Source organism: Hydra viridissima, unplaced genomic scaffold (genome assembly GCF_058129835.1).
Source record: "Hydra viridissima isolate aposymbiotic clone 2 unplaced genomic scaffold, HvirCarnegie_v1 scaffold_4, whole genome shotgun sequence".
In the NCBI taxonomy this organism is placed as follows: domain Eukaryota; kingdom Metazoa; phylum Cnidaria; class Hydrozoa; order Anthoathecata; family Hydridae; genus Hydra; species Hydra viridissima.
The window spans coordinates 10589944-10609682 of record NW_028324303.1 but is presented as its reverse complement, the minus strand read 5'-3'; the positions used below and the strand labels follow the sequence as shown (position 1 = coordinate 10609682).

At 28.0% G+C, this 19739-nt stretch overlaps 1 protein-coding gene and 1 long non-coding RNA gene across 15 annotated transcripts; one reads left to right on the top strand and one right to left on the bottom strand.

Annotated features, from left to right (window-relative positions):
• Positions 1-931: 931 nt before the first annotated feature.
• LOC145181992 (uncharacterized) lies at positions 932-8846 on the bottom strand. 13 transcript variants are annotated; one of them, XM_090084231.1, is made up of 12 exons: positions 8651-8830; positions 8390-8481; positions 8217-8312; positions 8045-8136; positions 7911-7965; positions 7577-7709; positions 3830-3978; positions 3012-3615; positions 2586-2767; positions 1923-2076; positions 1658-1767; positions 932-1375 (listed from the first exon to the last, which is right to left on the bottom strand). In XM_090084231.1, exons 6-12 carry the CDS (start codon positions 7683-7685, stop codon positions 1067-1069), a joined length of 1617 nt encoding a protein of 538 aa, XP_089940357.1. In that variant the 5' UTR covers positions 7686-7709; positions 7911-7965; positions 8045-8136; positions 8217-8312; positions 8390-8481; positions 8651-8830; the 3' UTR covers positions 932-1066. The 13 variants fall into 13 exon arrangements, with proteins under 13 accessions (XP_089940357.1, XP_089940358.1, XP_089940366.1 ...); XM_090084232.1 differs by having other exon boundaries at positions 7881-7965; positions 8651-8815; XM_090084240.1 differs by having other exon boundaries at positions 7881-7965; positions 8217-8308; positions 8651-8815.
• Positions 8847-12408: 3562 nt separating this feature from the next.
• On the top strand, positions 12409-15052 carry LOC149889855 (uncharacterized). 2 transcript variants are annotated; one of them, XR_016452198.1, is made up of 4 exons: positions 12409-12904; positions 13023-13089; positions 13191-13420; positions 13502-15052. It is a non-coding gene; the product is annotated as an uncharacterized LOC149889855 (long non-coding RNA). The 2 variants fall into 2 exon arrangements; XR_016452197.1 differs by having other exon boundaries at positions 12409-13089; positions 13502-15051.
• Positions 15053-19739: the final 4687 nt, after the last annotated feature.

Sequence of the window (19739 nt, the reverse complement as noted above, 5' to 3'; positions counted from 1 at the left end):
TTGATATATAAAACAATGAACGAAAATTAAAAAGGTGGTTTTAAAGACAGCAAACAATGTGTTTTAAAAAAAATGTTTTTTAAAAAAATGTTTGATTTTAATTGACATTCATTTCATATTGTTTTTAAATGTAAAGTGAATTAAATTTTTAATTATTAATGACATCATTATGTCAAAAATACCCATAATTGCTAAATGAGTTGGTAACTCATCAACTTGATCATCAACAAAAAACTGAAAATCTATTCAATAACTCATTATTGTCAGTTCCCCGAGCAGTACGCAAAACAAACCTGAGAGTCAATATAAAAATCCGTACAACAGGAAGAAAAACTGTTGTTCAAACTAAGAGCATTAATACACTCAAAAAAATCTTTCCTTATTTTTAAGGAAAAAATTAAGGAAATAATCCCTTATATTTGACACTAGGAAAGATTCCCTTAAAATAAGGAATTTGGTTTTTAAGGAAATTTTTTTCCTCAAAAATCTTTATTTTTGAGGGAAAAATTAAGGAAATATTCCCTTATATTTGACACTAGGAAAACTTCCCTTGAAATAAGGAAATAGATTTTTAAGGAAATTCTTTTCCTCAAAACGAATTCCCTTAAAATAAGGAAACCCATAATAATTCCCTTAAAATAAGGAAACCCAGTAATAATTTTCTTAATATTACAAACATTCATTCAATGTATTCAAGGCGAAATTTGATAAATTTATGTAATATTACTGAGTTATTTTTAGGCAGTTATTTTTTTTGATAAAATCAAAACTGAGAAAAGATTAGTTAGAAAAACTTCCTTACTGAAAGTAAATTTTACTATAACTGCTTAAAGCAGATTAAAACTTCCTTGCTGTCATATTAATTATTATTGTAAGTTTAAATCTATTTTTGAAAAACGCATAACCGATATCAACAACAAAAAAATACATATACATATTAAAAACTATATTCTACAAATAGTACACCGTAAAAATTTGCAAATATCTGGATCACAACTTAAGAGTGGCAAAGTTACATTTTTAACAGTAATAAATACATATACACAGGACAACAACAAAAAAGTTGTTAGTTCAATTGAAAAAGTCGATCGACACTATTAACTGAACTGGGGGTTTTTTCTTTTCCAAAACTTAATAGATAAACTTTGTACTGTAGGAATTTAAAAAACATTTCCAATCCATTTGGATATTCTAAAGAAAACACCCAAAACATTTTAAACAAATAGTCGACGCACTCAACCATGCTAAATCCTGCCACACAGACTTTGCCATCACAAACAATACTTCCATTTAGCTGATTATTATCATCAGCAGATTGCTCGATATACAACTTTGGATGAGCCAGTTTTTCTGTTAGATTAATGGAGCTACCTGGCTAAATTAGGAATTCAAAATTAACTTTAGATAATTTATTATAAGCATATATTTTTTCTAAATACATATATATATAATTTTTTTTTAATAAGTATTTTAGCAAATAAACTTATTATTACTACTTGCTACTTATAATAAATGTTTGAAAATACTGATAAAAATAAAAGATCTTTAGGCAGCATTAACTTTGTTTCCAAATAAAACTTCAAGAAATACAAATAACTGAAATATTATTCATACTATTATTCATAATATACTATGCATTTAATTAAAAATAGTCCACCTCCACATATGTAATCAGCAAATCAAATGATTCTTTTGCTGTTAACCGTTTTTTCCCAGTCATCGGTAACAAAAAGATCAATGCTTTAATTGCAGACATTACCTGAGCATCTATGAAAAACAAAAACATTAGTTAGAGCAAAAACTTAATCAGCTGGAAAATTTGGCAATTGTGAGTTCACAAGTCTAAATATCATTAAATAAATTTTTTTTCATTGCAATAAAAAAAGCTATTATTGAAATTAAATATTTAAAAAAAAACTAACTTGACCCTCCAATAGCTGCATCTTTAGTACATTCTTGTAGATATTCCAGTGTTGAGTTCGAACAATGAGCAAGAATTGATGGAACCAATGTCAACATGCGTGTAATAAAACAATCAGCTTTGTCTGGATGCATGCGTCTAAAATCTTGCAGCAACTAAACCCAAAATCATTGATAAGTAAATGAGTAAAGTAAAATAACATATATCACATTTTTACCAAATGTGAGATTTCCACAAACTAATTTGTTACTAAGTTGCCTAACAAAAAGAAAAAAGTTGTCTAACTGACCACTAGCCATCAAACCAGAGACACATATTATCTTATGTTCAATAGGCACTATGAGATATGTCCAGGACAAACAACAATTAGTAATATATATTTTTTAAGTTAAGCATTTAAAAAATACTATAACAGTAAAAATCTTAATATTTTCAGTTTGTAATTAGAAGCTATAAGATGCTTTACTAAAAACTTAAAAAAAATAACTATTTATCCTTAAAACCCATCAATCCTCTACATAAAACCATATGAAAAAGATAATTAATGAAAAAAATAAATAAATAAACATTACTCTAACCATTTCAAGTGTCTTTTGGTAAATAGAATAAAGTTATGACTAAATTAAAAGTTAACTTTAAATTAGAAATAGTGGTTTACACTTACCAGTTGTGGTAGTAACAAATAACATGGCATCTGCTGAGCACATTCAAGATATGACGGATGCTTTTGTTCTATTTTTTTCCGTCTGTAACAAAACGTTTTCTTTGCGGCAATTAGCAAGTCTTCAGAAAATACTGTTGCAGACAATGTTGCCAGTTTAAAAATTTCAGTTTTAACATCAGCACCTGTTCATTCATTAAAATAAAAAATGAAAAAGCTTTATTCCATGAAAAGAAAAGAAACACATAAAAAAATATAAAGAATATTTTATAGGTTGGATTTATGACAATTAATCATTTGAATCATATTCACTATGAAAAAAGTGTCTACAAACATAACACATTATAACATAACCTTTTAACATTATACATTATATCTATATACCTTATAACACTATACCTATGAAAAGATTGTCTACAAACATTATACCTTCGCAAAATTCACATACTTCTAATCCTCTATAGCAACCGACAAATGAAAAATCATCTTCTGTGAATACACCACCCTTTTTTTGAATTTCTAATGTAGTAATTTTATCAAAAATTCTTTTTCTATTTTGTTCCCCTCGTTCATTTTTTGGAGACCACGTCCAGCGTTTTTCACTGCAATTAAGGTTTCTGCGAGCATTTTCAATGCATTTTGCCAAAAAACCTTTGTGAGATTTAGGCTCAAAAAAATCTTCCGGTTTTAGACCAGTGATTCCTGAAAGGAAGACACTTACCATATTTAGCTTGTCTTTTGGAGGGTAAAAACCATACAGATCAATAACTTTAGCAGCTGTGACATAGGTGATGAAGACTCTTTCAGCAATGCCGTACCCAACAGTTTTTAAGCGCAACATATGCAGCTTAGACTTGCTATGTTGGAGCAAAAAAGACTCAAGTGATGCTTGAGTCATAAAAACACCAGATACAGCTTTAGAAGGTGTTTGAGTTAACTCTATGTTACTGTTAATGGCATCAGTAATACTACTACTGGTATCAGTTCCAGCAGCAGATGCTGCCATAACAGGGTTTTGAATTTCTCTCACATTCTAAATATGGAATTGTTTAATAATTGTTTAATGCAATAAATATTAATATATCACAGTCTGTAAAAATTTGGCAAAAATATTTCAATATGTGTTTCTTGGCAATACCCACTCCATTTTATAACTTTATTTGAAATTACCCACTTCATTTTAAAAAGTGGAAAAATTCAAATAAAGTGGGTAATTCCTCATTTAGACATTAAATACAATACTTTACCTGATTCCAATTTTCATTTGCTTGTAATACAATAATCGAAGTATCAGAGCGTACCACAAATGGGAAATCTTCTGGATCAATTTCACAACCATTAGATTCCAAAACAAACCTTAGTGGGATATCTGTATCTATCTCAAATTTTGTGTGCACTAAAAACAAAATAATTTTTAAATAGTTAAATATATTAAACAAAATAATTGTAAAATATTATTGTAAATACTGATTTGAGAGTTTGAAATTTTTTATTAATAAAAAACTATACTAAATATAGAAAGAAAACTATAAGACTATTAAACATTAACTATATTAACTATGAAACGATTAAAACTATTAACTATAAATAAACATAAAACCAGGGTTGTTTTGATTTAAAACGATTGATTTGAATCAGTTGATTTAAATTGATTTAAATCATCAAATCAGTCAAATAAAAATCATGATTAAAATTAAATTTTTGGATTTCAATTGCTTTTAATGGTTATTTATTGATTTAATCTACTTAGAATCAAACAAAATAGATAAATATAACTCATACATAAATTAGTATATTAGTCAAATAATGCATTATATGATACATATTAGTCAAATAATTTGTTATATTAATGTTTATTGAAGGATTTTTAATAGGGTTATCAGCTATATGATGAACCTATTGAAGGTGAAACAGCCTGTAGAAGGAAAAAGATAGATAAGTGTTTTTACTAATTTAATACTTCTCTGTTTAAGAACATTGAGAACTGTATTTGTAGAAATACATACATACATACATACATATATATATATATATATATATATATATATATATATATATATATATATATATATATATATATATATATATATATATATATATATGAAATATTTAATAATAATTAAAAAAATAACTACAATTAAAATTTAGAGCATATACAATTTGTTAACATTTTCGAACAAACCAAGAATAGTCAAACCAAGTCATCAAAATCGTCTACTGAAGACATACATGATACAAATAGTATTACAAAACCAAAAAACAAGAATGCAATTAAGTATGCTCATGTTATGGTCATATATATTACACTTTAAAATGTAAAAAACATAATTGCTTAACTTTAAGCAACAAATGGTACATTTTAAACATATATAATACAAAAACTACTTAAAATAACAAAATGTTGGAAAAAAAGGCTAAAAAATAACATATCTGGGAGCAACAAAAAATAACTCTTTCTCTTCATAAAAAACTTGATGAATGTTTAAGGGAATATGATCTTTCAGTTCATGGACTTGCTTACAGAAAAGTGTTGATTGTGGATTGTAATTAACTAAATAGCCATGAAAATGGCTATCAAAGTAGTAAACTGTAAGCATCCGCATTATCATGAAAATCGTGTTATTAAGGTAAATTACACTTTCAACAAAACCAAATTCAGGTATACCATCATTAAAATTACATACCGTAACACTTTCCTTTAAAATCTTATAATGCCCAATTTCAAACCATTTCAAAAAATGCACTGTTTCAGTTTGAGATAATAAAAAATTAGTCTGCAAAAAATGATTAATGTCACTAGGCTCAACTTGATTAACAAACAATTCATATGTTTTTCCATTGATGATGCAATTGCTGAATACTGAGTGAGAAATGAAAGCATTTGCTAAAGCAAGTTGACCCCGCTTACTTAATGAAAATGCAATGTTTTTAAAACAGTGGGTACTTCGTGAAACTTGTTTAAAAAAATTGTCAAGATTCAAACCGCATGCACCAGTATCTGCATGGAGGTCCACACTTCAGTAGAGCTGTAGGATAATGCACAAGAAAGTGATGTTTAGGTGTTAAACGTTTATATGGAAATAACTGGAGATAACTTTGATGATGCTCTGCTATTAGGTGTGATAAATAGCTTGCTAACCCAACATTAACTTTTGGAGCAAAGACTATGTCTAAAATATCCATAAGCAACAAAAGTAAATTCCAATATGGTTCATCTCGTGGAAATTTGTGTCCTATAATGAATGGTATATTTCGGATTAAGCACCAGCATTCTGAAGCAGTCATTTTTAATCGTTGAAAAGATACAAAAGTTGTGGGTCAACTATTTCTGTCAGAAGATTCAAAATTAAATTCAGTCAACAACAAATTAAATTCGCTAAGAGAGATATACCCATCGGCACTTAAACTACCTAACACATCACTTAATTCAATAGAAACTATCCCTTCCAATAAATCATGCATTGCATCAACAGCAAAATTTTCCATAACATGAAAGAACTTTAGCTCATTAAAAATGCACCCATTTTTAATTCCAGTTTCAGACTCCTCATAATTGGGTTGACCAACTGAATTAACTGAATGATCATAAGACTGTTTAGTTCGTTTAACATAATTAGTTTCAAGAAACTTAATTTGACTTTCCTCCTTAATCACTTCACATAATCTGCAGAATTTCCGTGCATTAAAACTCTAAAAAAATCCAAACAATGAATGGTAACCCAAATTATCAGCAGAAAAAAGTGCTAGACATGCTCGCACTTTTATTGTTTCATTGCAGATGGAGACATTTACACCCTCGTCAGATTCTAATTGCTTTAACATGTTTATTAATGGGGCAAGAATTATATCATACGACCGTGTTTTATCTTTAGCATCTAGAGCATACCACATGCCCACCAATAAAATTGAAGATTCTTTAGAAAGAAATCTGGAAGGTAAATTTCTCACTGTTGTATAAAGAGCCTCCATTTTATGTATCTGTGTATGCGGACCAAGTGGATTTGTTGTTTCAAACTCATCAATATAAAAATGTAAAACCATTGCATCAGGAAATTTAGAAAAATAGGGATGTTGCTTGAATGAGTCAGTGTCAAAGTAATCAGTTATGTTCCCATCATTATTTGCATGGTCATAGCAATTTAAACTTAAGGAGTGATGTTTACATTCAATTATTATTCGTGCTAATAATAATTCAATAGGAATGTATTGAGCAGTATCCAGTATGTCTTTCATTTTGTAACTTCCTAATGAAACTGATTTGCATTTCTCTTTCCTTACTCCAAGAAACACTGGTTGTGGAACTATATAAAAATAATCTTTTTTTAAATATGCTATCAGCTTATGGTCAGTATCAACTTTATCAATGCAAGTAGTCACAGTTGCAAGATCTTCATAAAGATTTTGGACACAAGTAACATTTTCATCAATATTTAGTTCATTAAAAACGAAGCAAACATGCTCTAAAGTTAACTGCAGTGAATCCTGCAGTAGTTCCTTAACACCATCAGTTACAAATTGTGCATTTGTCAAAAGAATGTTAGATTGTGCTTGAAGCTTTGCAATAAATGAAACAAATGATTTCTGCATACTATCTTGTATATTGCTTCTATCTCTATCATCTAAAGAATCTACACTGCCTTCCAATTGCTCATCTGTTGAGACATCATTTGTATCATTAAATAAATATTGGCTAGAAAATTCACATCTAGATTCTATATTGTTTACATGTATCAAATCCTGGTGATACTTGCAAATATGCACTCTTAAATTGCGAAAACTAGAACATCTTTTAGGACAGTCACTTTGGCCACATGGAATATCATTATGTGCATAGACAGCATGTGCCCGTTTTAAATGCCATACCATTAAGTTTACAGCACCAAATGATTTTCCGCAGACAAAACAATGCAAACTCATACTAAAATAGGGTTTTAAAATATTTTGATAGTTCTGATATTTTCTGAATTATGCAACTATTAGACAAAAATATTAACCTGACGATAAGAGTCCAGCTATGCCTTGATCGTACTTGTACACTACTACTTTTTTTTTTGATCGATCTTGGTTGAACATGTGAAGAATTAAACACCCAGAACTCTCCATCAATACCAATAAAAGAATACTCAGCTAAATAAGAAACAATTTTCAATTTTTCAATACTTATTACCTTTTGCATTAAAATATTATTTATTTCAACTAAAAAAAAAAATTAATTTATGGTAATATTAAAAAAGTAGAAAGTAAAAATTTAAGTGCAGTTTTAATCATTGCACAACAAAAAGTAAAAGGATAACAAACCTAAAAATAAGTTTAAACTTATCTACTAACTCAATTAGATACAACTATCTTGTGGATAGGTACAGCTGATACTCCAACAATCAAGCTGCATAAAAAAACATATTAAGTAAAAGTTAAATGCAATTTTAATTATATCACATTAAAAAAGTAAAAACATAACAAACCTGAAAACCTAAGTTCAGTATAAACTCATCTACTAACTCCTATACATACAATTATCTTGTGGACACGTACAGCTGATACTCCAACAATCAAGCTACATAAAAAAACACACATTAAAAAAAAGTTAAATGCAATTTTAATCATTGCACAGAAAAAAGTAAAAACAGAACAAACCTTAAAACCTAAGTTCAATTTAAACTTATCAACTAACTCCCTTAGATGCAACTATCCTGTGGATAGGTCTAGCTAATACTCCAACAATCAAGCTGCCTAAAAAAAACACGTATTATATAAAAATTAAAACCAATTTTAATCATTATACAGCAAAAAGTAAAAGCATAACAAACCTGAAAACCTAAGTTCAGTATAAACTTATCTACTAACTCCTTTACATACAATTATCTGGTGGATACATACAGCTGATACTCCAACAATTAAACTACATAAAAGAACATATATTTAAAAAAAGTAAAATTAAGAACAGTTTTCAATGAACTATTTCGATATAAAAATTACATTTTAGTTTGTTGCAAGTTAAATATAGTTTTTAAAAGTTGAATAGTAACAGAATTTAATACATATCATTTAAAACTGAAAATACAATAAACCTTTTTTTATACGCTGCTATACACCAGTATTGGAGTAATAGTTTGATTATATCAAGCCAAAGCTACCAATAAATTCCAACACAAGAAGTTCAATAATTTAAAAAAAAGTATTTTAAATGTACTAAAATAAAAAAATACAGGTTAATAAGACAATTTTTCTTCTTTAAGTTTTCTTATTTTCCTGCATTTTTAAACTGAAAACAAATTTATGATCAATTTATTTATAACAATGATAAGAGGACGCCAAATCTCCCTTGTTGCAATAGAACTGTGAAGTTTCTTTATTACCACGAGGTAAAATTTCTTAAGCATTTCCTTATTTTACAGCTGAACCGTGATTGAATTCCCTTGATTTAAGGAAATATATTAAAGGAATAATTTAGTTCGCTTAAAGTAATAGCTTAATTTCCTTCCTTTCACATAGTTTAAAAAATTAATTTCCTTAAAAGAAGGAAAGATTTACCGCAAAACCCGTAAGGAAATTTCTTTCCTTACTTGCGAAGGAAAGATTTTTTTGAGTGTACAAAGCGTGCCGTGATACCGATCCAAGTATTGCAAGAGGTATTAATAGAAAACCGCTGTGGGCATTAAGCACACATAAAAAGTTTTTTTATAACGATTTTTATTATTCAAACTGATCCTAATTGTTTGCAAGTTCTCTTCAACTGTAAATATTTATTTAAGAATGAGGACCGTTAACCCAATGTTTTGTGACAACCAAGACCGAGATAGGAGACAATAGTTGATCATAATTACTTTGAAATGTTGGTTGAAAAATAATTACTTTGAAATGTTGGTTGTTGGAAAACTATACTGGCGCCCATTTTTTGGCTTTAAAAATCAAACACACACTCCATTCGGTGTTTAATAAAAAAAAAGCACCATTCAATTTTTTTTATATAAAAGTGCACCAAATGAGAAAATATAGCAATTGAGTTCCATTTTGTACAGTCCAATGAACCAATAAAAATCGACCAGAATACTTATAAAAATTGTATGCCTAGCACAACTAAAAGCAGATTTTGAAATTCTTTAAAACTACTACCACTTCTGCTGTTTATGTTGATTGAAGGACTTTTATTAAGAATGGTATCAATAAAATTCTAGTTAAGATTTGGTTTTTGTGATTATGTGGCTGAAGTCAAAAACATGTTTCAATATTAAATATATTCAATATTCATAATTCATGATTTTGACTAACAACATTTTGTGGCTTGAGAAATCTTTTTACATCAATTCTCATTGTAGATGTATAGCAGATCACTTTTTTTAACATTTAGTATTTGTGTCATACAGCATCATTCTAACGTTTTTCCATCAAAACTTTGTTACTTGAAAAAGTTGCACGATTCACTGAACCTTCAAAATCTGTTACCTTCACAACTTTCTGAACATGTCACCATCAAAACTGTGGAGTTTTGTAGAGAAGGAAAGTTTTTCTACTCAAGTGGTAGCACATTTCGCACTTTGGTACTATCTTTTGTTAGTCATTTCAATTTCATCTGGAATAAAAATTGAATGATCAAACTTGTTGTTCGTCACCTGATTCGTAATCCATGTACTCTTGATTGATATTCACTCTGCAACTTTAAACTTTTTTACAATTTATCTGTTAACTTTTTAACAGATAAAGTGTAAAAATAGATACAATTTTTGATTGCAGCCATTACTACCTTAGAACTAAATTTGAGTTACATACAAAAAATAATTTTTGTAATTCATTAATTTTTGTATTCTTTATCCTCACAACACGACCGTTTTTACCAGTTTTTTTTACTAATCAAAAACCTTTTTACAAATTTGGGTTCTTCTTCTTTTGATAATTGACGTACCCATAAACTTGGTGAGTTTTTATTATGACATACCTGATAAATCTAACTTTTTCCCTTAAGTTTTCAAGGATGTAAGAGCATAAAAGCTTTTATGAAATTTAATTAAAAACACTCGAGCCAAAACCAGTTTTAATTAATCTTAATAAAAAACATTCCAGAAAATCCAGTATATATGGAACTTAAAAACACTCGAGCAAAAACCAGTTTTTATGAAACTTAATTAAATACACTCGAGCAAAAAACAGTTTTAACGCAAGAAGTAAAACTTTTTTTTTAGAAATAACAAAAAAAAACAACTTTATCAAAACCATCCCTAATCTAAGAGGGTTCATACTCCATAAATCATCCCTAATCTAAGAGGTTACGTACTTCATAAATCATTTATAATCTAAGAGATTACGTACTACATACCAGCAGTAATCGTATTTTATTGTACTAAGTATATAACTTTGCTTCCGCCGTTTTTCGATAGATGTCGTTAGAGACACGTGGTGAATAGAACTGTCGGATCTAAAGTGTCATTTGGCAACTATAAGTCTGTCGAAAGCACCATTTCCAAACATAAATTATATTCTACTCGTTTTATGTATTTTTAATCGCTTTAAAATCCCAGTTTATGAGGAAAATTCTCGTCAATTGCGGGAAGTTTTACTTTGCGCATTCAATTCAAAGAAATCTACGGCTTAGGCTCATCGAATGCTCTTGGTTACGTATGATGAGGCAGTTATTAGTGAAAGAACGTGTCGTGAATGGTTTCAACGCTTCAAGAACGGTGATTTCAACGTCGAAAACCGGCATTGTGGTGGTCGACTTTACTCGACGAAGACTCGTGCCAAATCCAATAAATGTTGGCAGAATCATTGCATGTGACTCAGCAATTTCCAAACGCCTCAAAGCCTTAAGAATGAATATTACGAAAAATTGGATTGATTCGTGGATCACCTCAAAGGAAGATAAGTTCTTTCGACGCGAGGTTCGTTTTCTGCTTAATAGATGGGAAAAATTAGTGGTTAGCGATGGACAATACTTCAAACCATAAAAATGTACTTTCAATTTTTGAAAATAAAGCCTTAAATTTTGAGAAAAAAACGGCGGAAGCAAAGTTATACACCTAATATATATATATATATATATATATATATATATATATATATATATATATATATATATATATATATATATATATATATATATATACAAAATATATAATGTATTGTTATAGTATAATAATACAACTCTTGTGCGTTTGAGAGTGCTCGATACTATTGAATAATAGAGCAATATTTCTTTGCATGTCGGCACTTTGATATTATTTCATATCTTTTGTTAAGTAAGTTTTCTCTTTTGTATGATAATATATGAAATTTTTCGCGGAGACAAAGATTACAAACTTTTGCTGCTTGATTGTAGGGCTTGCATTGTGCTACAATCTTCCACACTGTTAAAAATTTCCGTTAAAAAACGGAAAAATATTCTGTTACTTGCACGGAAAGTATCCGTATATCCATGTATGGGATGTACAGATACATTATGTACGGAAATTTTCCGTATCTGCGGCCAAATTTTCAAATACGGAAGTTTCCGTTGTATTAATAACTGCAGTTATAATCAACATGTTAAACCGCCATAAGTGATGATTTTTCAAACTTATATTTGGGTACACATTTAGCTTCAAAAAGAAATAGAAATATTTATAAAAGTTGACAATTGCATCTTCTTCTTCTTCGATTATTTACTGAAAAATTTGTAATGCTTTTATCAAAAGTTGGATTTCATTCTAGATATAATATTTATAACATAACTTTTTATAAAATATAATAATATTATATATTAATTTATATAAATATTATATATATATATATATATATATATATATATATATATATATATATATATATATATATATATATATATATATATATATATATACTGATGTATTATCAACTCCAGGGATATTAAATTAATTATTTTTAATTATTTTGTGTTTAGCAAAAATATTAGTAATAAAGAGAGATATAGTGGTTTTGTAACAATTTTTAGCTTAAGCAAGAAAAAGTTAATTTTCAAACATTCTTAGAATAATGAAATGTTATTTCATAAATTTAGTTTTTTTTTTAGCGATGATTTAGGACCAGATGGGTTAAAGTTATTAATTTTCTGTTATAAAATATTCATTTTTCATTATATTATAATATATAACAATGGTATATAAAATAAGTAAAATAACTTAGTATAAAAAATTTAAAATTTTATTTTTTAAATGGTTTTATAATAAATCAAAATAAATTTTTATTAAAGATTAGAAAAGAACATTTAGATTGTTAAAATGTTTATTAGAATGAATAATTGTTATTAGAGTTAAAATAGAGTTTTAAACTTTTTCTTAATTTATCTGCTGCTCAAAAAATCATCGTATTATTTGGTAGGTAAATTTAGTAATTGATTATTAGAATTTGATTTCAAAGAAGTTCTAAAGATTTTTATTTACTTAATAATATAAAAAAATCTAATTTTCTAATTTTAATTTAAATCTAATTTAGTACTGGCACCAACAATGGTAAAAAATTGGCCTTCGCTAAATCAGTCATATAGAGTAACAACTTTAAAGTAATCAATCATTGCACACAATGAGTTTTTTTTTAAATTTATTACTTTATTAAATATTAAAATGTTTCCTTACTCAAAAACTTATGCATTTTTATTTTTAGTTGATTCGAAATGGATAAGAAAGGAAATACTATATTTTTTTGCATTTGAGTTGATTTATTTATATTTTACGAAACTAATATATATATATTAGATAAAAATAAATTTTTATGTACTGTGGGGTGCAAAAAAAAGCCACACTGATATTTTTTCTTGATTTCAAGTATAAATTGTATAATCAAGCAAAACAAAAAAAATTGGATGTGGCAGTGAAAAATTCAGGAAAGAAGAGGTATGCATATATATAAACTAATATTTATATAACAAAAATCATTAGAGATACAGAATAATATGGGCACATTTAATATTTTAGAAAACAGCAAACGGATATAGAAATTGGACGAATTATTGAAGCTGCTGACCGAGGAGAGTCTCATAGAAGCTATGTAGAGCGTTTTAAACTCCACTATTAGCAGATTGGTGAAGAAATATAAACAAAATGGTACAACTGAAAGCTCTATTGGATCAGGGAGAAAACCTAAAACTTCAAAAAAGGAAGATCGCTACATTCTTAATGTTGTCAAAAAAGATTGTAAAATCACATGTAGTGAGATAAAACTAGATTTGAACCTTACTAATATCTCAAAGTGGATAATATCTCATCGAATAAAAGTATCAGGTGAATTTTTTTCTGGAAAGCAAATAAAAAAACCATTTGTTAGTGAAATCAATCGCAAAAAAAGATTAAAGTGGTGCATTGAGCACAAAGATTGGAGATGTGAACAATAGGCTAAAGTTATTTGGAGCGACGGGTCTCCTTTCATCTTGTTTTATAATGGTCGACCTCACTGTTGGAAATTAATTGGGGAAAATTCAACCCCCAAACATGAAACGCAACCATTAAACATGACAAAAAGGTCAATGTGTGGGGTTGTTTTAGTGCACACAAAGTTGGACAACTTTACCGGGTGAAAGACACCATGGACCAGCATTTGTATCACAAAATCTTAGTTAATCAACTTGGACCAAGTATAAAAGAATTTTTTCCTAATGGTGACTACATCTTTCAACAGGATAACGATCCCAAACATACAGCACGGTTGAATAAGAGATATCTAGAATCTAAATTGATACCAGTTATGTCTTGGCCAGCACAGTCTCCTGATTTAAATCCAATTGAAAACCTATAGTCTATATTGGATAAAAAGTTGAAAGATCGTAGGGCAACAAATGAAGATAAACTGTTCCAAACTCTTCTTGTTGGTTGGAATGCTTTGCCAAATGACTTATTAAAAAGGCATGTAGATAGTATGCCTTCTAGATGCGCAGAAGTCATAAAAAACAAAGTGTGGCTAATTAAGTACTTATACAACTAAAACTTGAAAAATACTTCACAAATCCTAATTTCTTTTTATTATATGCAATATAGAATAATGTCAAAAGCATTTCTATCAAAATTGTCTTATATCACTTTTATTATATGAGTTTGAGACATTTTTTATTGCTTTTTTTTTATTAAAAAATTGAGTGTGGCTTTTTTTTTGCACCCCACTGTAAATTTATATAGGATTATGTAATATAATTATATTATTATGTACTAATACTTTATTAACTATTTTTTTTTTTTTTTATTTGAAGTTGTTTATTTACAAATTGATTATTTAATCACGGAAAATTTAATATTTTATTGTAAATCAAAAATGATTTGTTTTAGATAATATTTTCGATAACATTCAATCTATTTTACATTTAAAATGTTCACTTTTTAAATTTTCATATGAACAACATTCCTTTCATTTACGAAAACTATACGGCAGTTGAGTTGCCACAACCTTTCTGTTGTTTAACGGGGAAAACGCATTGATTTTCAACGGAAATTTCAGTTTATATGCGGAAAATTTCCGGCAGCTACGATGACAAAACCTCCCGTTATTTAACGGAAATAAACGGAAAAAACCCATTGTATTTAAACGGAAATATCCGTTTATTTACAGAATTTCCGTTTACATGTGATGGGTTTTTCCGTAAAGTAACGGGAAGTTTTGTCATCGTAGCTGCCGGAAATTTTCCGTAGAAAACGCGATATTTTTTTAACAGTGCATGTAATCACCGGTTTCAGATTTTTAGATTTTAGCATCCATATTTCTTTGGAAAGTTCGGTGTCATTTTTATTTTTAAGTGCGTTGAAAGATTTAAGATGGTTGGCATATCTAAGTTTAAATGTAGTTTCACTTATACCGAAATAAACTTTGTCTTTGAATTAAGGATCCCCAGAATTTACAGTGGCTTGGTATACGACATTGCTAGAAAGGCATTGGTTATTTAACGGACAATTTTTTTTGTCTATGCAGTTGCATTCTTTTGTTATTTTATATTTATCGCTTTGAAGAATTTTGTTATTATGTGCATTTATTAAAGAATTGATATTAGGCATGCAACTATAACTAACTTTAATATAGCTTCGATTAAAAATTTTATGAAGCCTGTGTCCTACTGGAAAGTGTTGGTCGATTAAAGCTAAGAAACGCTTTCCAATATTAGTTTCAACAAATAAATAAATAAGTTTTAATAAATAAATGAATAAATAAATATATATATATATATATATCGAATTTTATTATATCGAATTTTATTGCTCCATTTCCAATTTTTTAAAAAGTTCTCTGATCCATCCGCCATTCCAAAACAAAAAAAAAGCTTAAACAACGATTAGATTTAGACCAATCGTTGAAATTTTCAAACACCAAAAAACACGTACTACGACGTACATAATAAATAACTCTAAATATTACCACACTTAAATACCAAAATGGGAAGCTGAATAAGAACAATTTTATTAACAGCGAACTAACGTAAGTTCGAACGCGATACGGAGACAGAAATTAGCCTCAAATTTGAATAAGTGGGAACTAGAATAAACGTGCCGCACATATTTTTAAACAAATTGCAAACGGGTGTGAGTGTTAGCATGAAAAAAAAACTAAACCAAATGCGCGTTTATCGAAAAATTGCTCTTTCTTGTTCAAGGTTTTCAAACCTTTATGAAGTTTGTTTTATTATGAGAGAAAAAATGTTATTGCTGACGAATCAAACTAAACGCAGGATTTCGTTTTATTTGCAAATAGAAGCAATATTTCAAAAAATGTAAACTAAAAGTTTTATACAAAATTTCGGGTAACAAAACATTGCATTTGAATTTAATCAAATATAATATGTATAGATAGTGTATAGTACACAAAAAATGTCAAAAAAATATCGTTTTTAAAATTTTCTCGTTGCATTTTGCAGCTCTGCAAAAGATGTAAAAGAATTTAAAGTTTAACTTTTCAAATGTTAACGTATCTCAGCTTTATCAAACTAGGAAATGAAAATTCTTAAGGTAAGATAAAAGGGTCAAAGATTTACTACCAAAATGGATACTGCTACCTTAATGATAATCAACCCAGTAATGTACGATAGCGTTTTCAAATACAACAATAAATTTTCTACAAATCGTATAAAAAATGAAGAAAGAATAAAGTCAACAACTACTCTGCATTGTTATCCACCGAATCAGAAATAGAAAAAAATTTTGAAATTAAAATTTTAAATTTAAATATCAACTTTTTAGATATTTATATTTATTTATATTTATACATATTTATATTTATTTTGGACATTTATACTTAAAACTCATTTATAAAAACTTTCTACTTTAGTTATAAGTGGATAGATTTGTATAAATCTTGTTTTTATATAAACTTGTATAAACCTTGTTTTTATATAAGCTTGTATAAACCTTGTTTTTATATAAACTTGTATACACCTTGTTTTTATATAAACTTGTATAAACCTTGTTTTTATATAAACTTGTATAAACCTTGTTTTTATATAAACTTGTATAAATACAGTTATTAAAAATAGATTACTTTTTGGTGTTACAGACTGCTTTTATTCTGGCCAAAAGAAAAAGCAAGTGTTTACCACGGATGCTGGCAGAAGTGACGGAATGTTGGGTATCACTCAACAAATGTAATCATGCAAGTTACTTGCTAAATTTTCTTCCATGAAATTGCCAAAGCAAAGAATTCGGCATAGAATTACAGTTTAAGAATTAAAAACCCTTAAGCTAAATTTTATTTTTCTGATCATTTTATATTATTAGTTATTAATTTCTTGATTTAGTATACGTTATTAAAAGTATATTAATATAATAATTAGCATATCTGACGTAGTATATAAAATGAATATAATAGAAAAGTATATAATATAATTAGTTTATTTACATAACAATATACAAAATTGCTATTAATGTGAACTTATTTCATGAATTTTATGCTGCAAAAAAAAAACAAACTAATGTCATGGTTGTCAGGGCGACAAAATGATTCAGATTTTTTTTTTTTTTCTTATTCACAACGTTTTTAGCTAAAATTTAAACATTTATAAAAATATTTTGAAAAATAAAGAACCAGAATTAGTTTCCGCGATTTTTTTTTAAAAAAAGTCTAATACCAGTTTCTCCTACAGAAAAAATAAAAGTTAAAAAAGTTTGTTAGCAAAATTACTTTTGACAGCTTTTAGATTTAAAAACTAAAAATTGAAATGAGAATTATGATGATACATTATTTAATAAAATCAGTACAAGAATGCTTTTAGAGGTCTTCAGAAAATACTGCTATTGGGATGGTTTAATTATATCGAAAGCGAATACAGATGCCGTTGAAATTACCTCTGTGGTGTAGGGAGGTGGTGCTCCATCAAGTGGTGGAGGATGTAAGTATGAGTCGTTACTGAACGAATAAAATTGACTTATTCTATTTTCTCTGAAGCATTCGTAAATAGACATCACATTAAGGTTCTCCGTAGTTTCACAAAGATCGAGTTGAATCTAAATGAAACGAAGAACTAAGTTTATTACAATATTTACATATGAACTTGTATATATGTCATCATCATCATTATCATCATCATCATCATCATCATCATCATCATCATCATCATCATCATCATCATCATCATCATCATCATCATCATCATCATCATCATCATCATCATCATCATCATCATCATCATCATCATCATCATCATCATCATCATCAAACTGCACATACCTTTCTAAAACAATGAGTATATTTGTTGAAAGTGAAATAAACACCGAAACCAAAAAATATAAGAGAAACAGCAGAAAGAGACAACAGGCTGACATAGAACATAGCAAAGCTGTTAAAATAAAGCCGCTCTTGAGAGATGGCTTTACAAACATATCCTATGACTGACAAACTGAGTATAAATCCAAGCCCTTGGATGGAAACAGAGGCTATTATCTGAAAAAAAAAAAGGGAATTATTTAGTTGAAGAAAAAAAAAGATAAAAACAATAATATTATTTATTATTACTTAATTGCTTGATGAAGGTACTGAATATAATACCTGGTACTTTTTATTTGTTGCATTCGTCACAAGACAAAATAATCCACAAGTTAAACACTAAATTAAATAAAGCAAATAACTGTTTTTTTGCCTTTATTAAATTATTGGATGCAAAACCTTCCACTTTTAAAAGTTTACAGTTCTCATTTTTAAATTTGTTGATATAAATAACAAAGTTTATTGCCTTATAAAAAAATACCTCGCCTCCTGACCAAATGTGTATTCCGCTGGATGCTTTAAAGCGATTGTAGTCGCTTTGAATCGCCCAAATACCAAAAATAATGGTTGAGATGGAGCAGAGTACTTCTCCCAAACCAACGGTAGTCAAAAGAATTCGATCTTTTCTAGTTGTCGCTTGATGGGAAAGCGTTAGTTCAAAAGTCATTTCTTCTGGATGACTTCTCAAATAAAAGTGAAGTTTAAAGAAATTTTCAGCAATTTTTATTTCTATGTGTTAGGTGTAAAATTAATTACGTAAGTGTAAAAACCTGCTTTTTATAAATAACATCCCAGGTAAATGAACGGAAAAGAATACAGAAGCTGTAAAAACAAAACCAAAAAAAAAGATTTCTGAAAGGATATAAATAAACAATGTCATTAATTTTTTCACAAGATTTCAATCTTTTTGTATTTTCGTCACTCGAAATAATAAGACGACAATTTTCTATTCGTACAGAGCTTCTAACTGCTTTTGAAATGCTTCTTTTTTTTTTAACATGACATGATATAAGTAATACATGAACTTATGTTAGAAACTAAAAAATGTCTTTGTGTAATTTAAAAAATATAAAAACTTTATACTCGTGTAAATCAACTATTAAGGAGATAATGGCGATAATGGCAACCTTTACACTGGGTAGGCAAACTAAAAGATAAACCATTGGTTAACGATACAGGATTTAAATAAATAAACTAATTATGACTACTTTTTCTTTCTCATCCAAAATTAATTGCCACAGAACTTTTTTTTGATTGACAGGGTTTTTCATTTAAATATTTTCTTCCTCTCTGTGCGTAACGAATTATTATAGGTAGTGTGATTTATGTGTTATCCATTTTCTTGACAATTATTTTTTTTATTGGAAATTAGTTACCAGGTTTTTTCACGCTGCTAATTGTTTTATGAGAAAGTAAATTATATCAGCAATCATCATGATGAGATACGTTTATTATTCATTACGTTTATTTTAAAAAAAACTT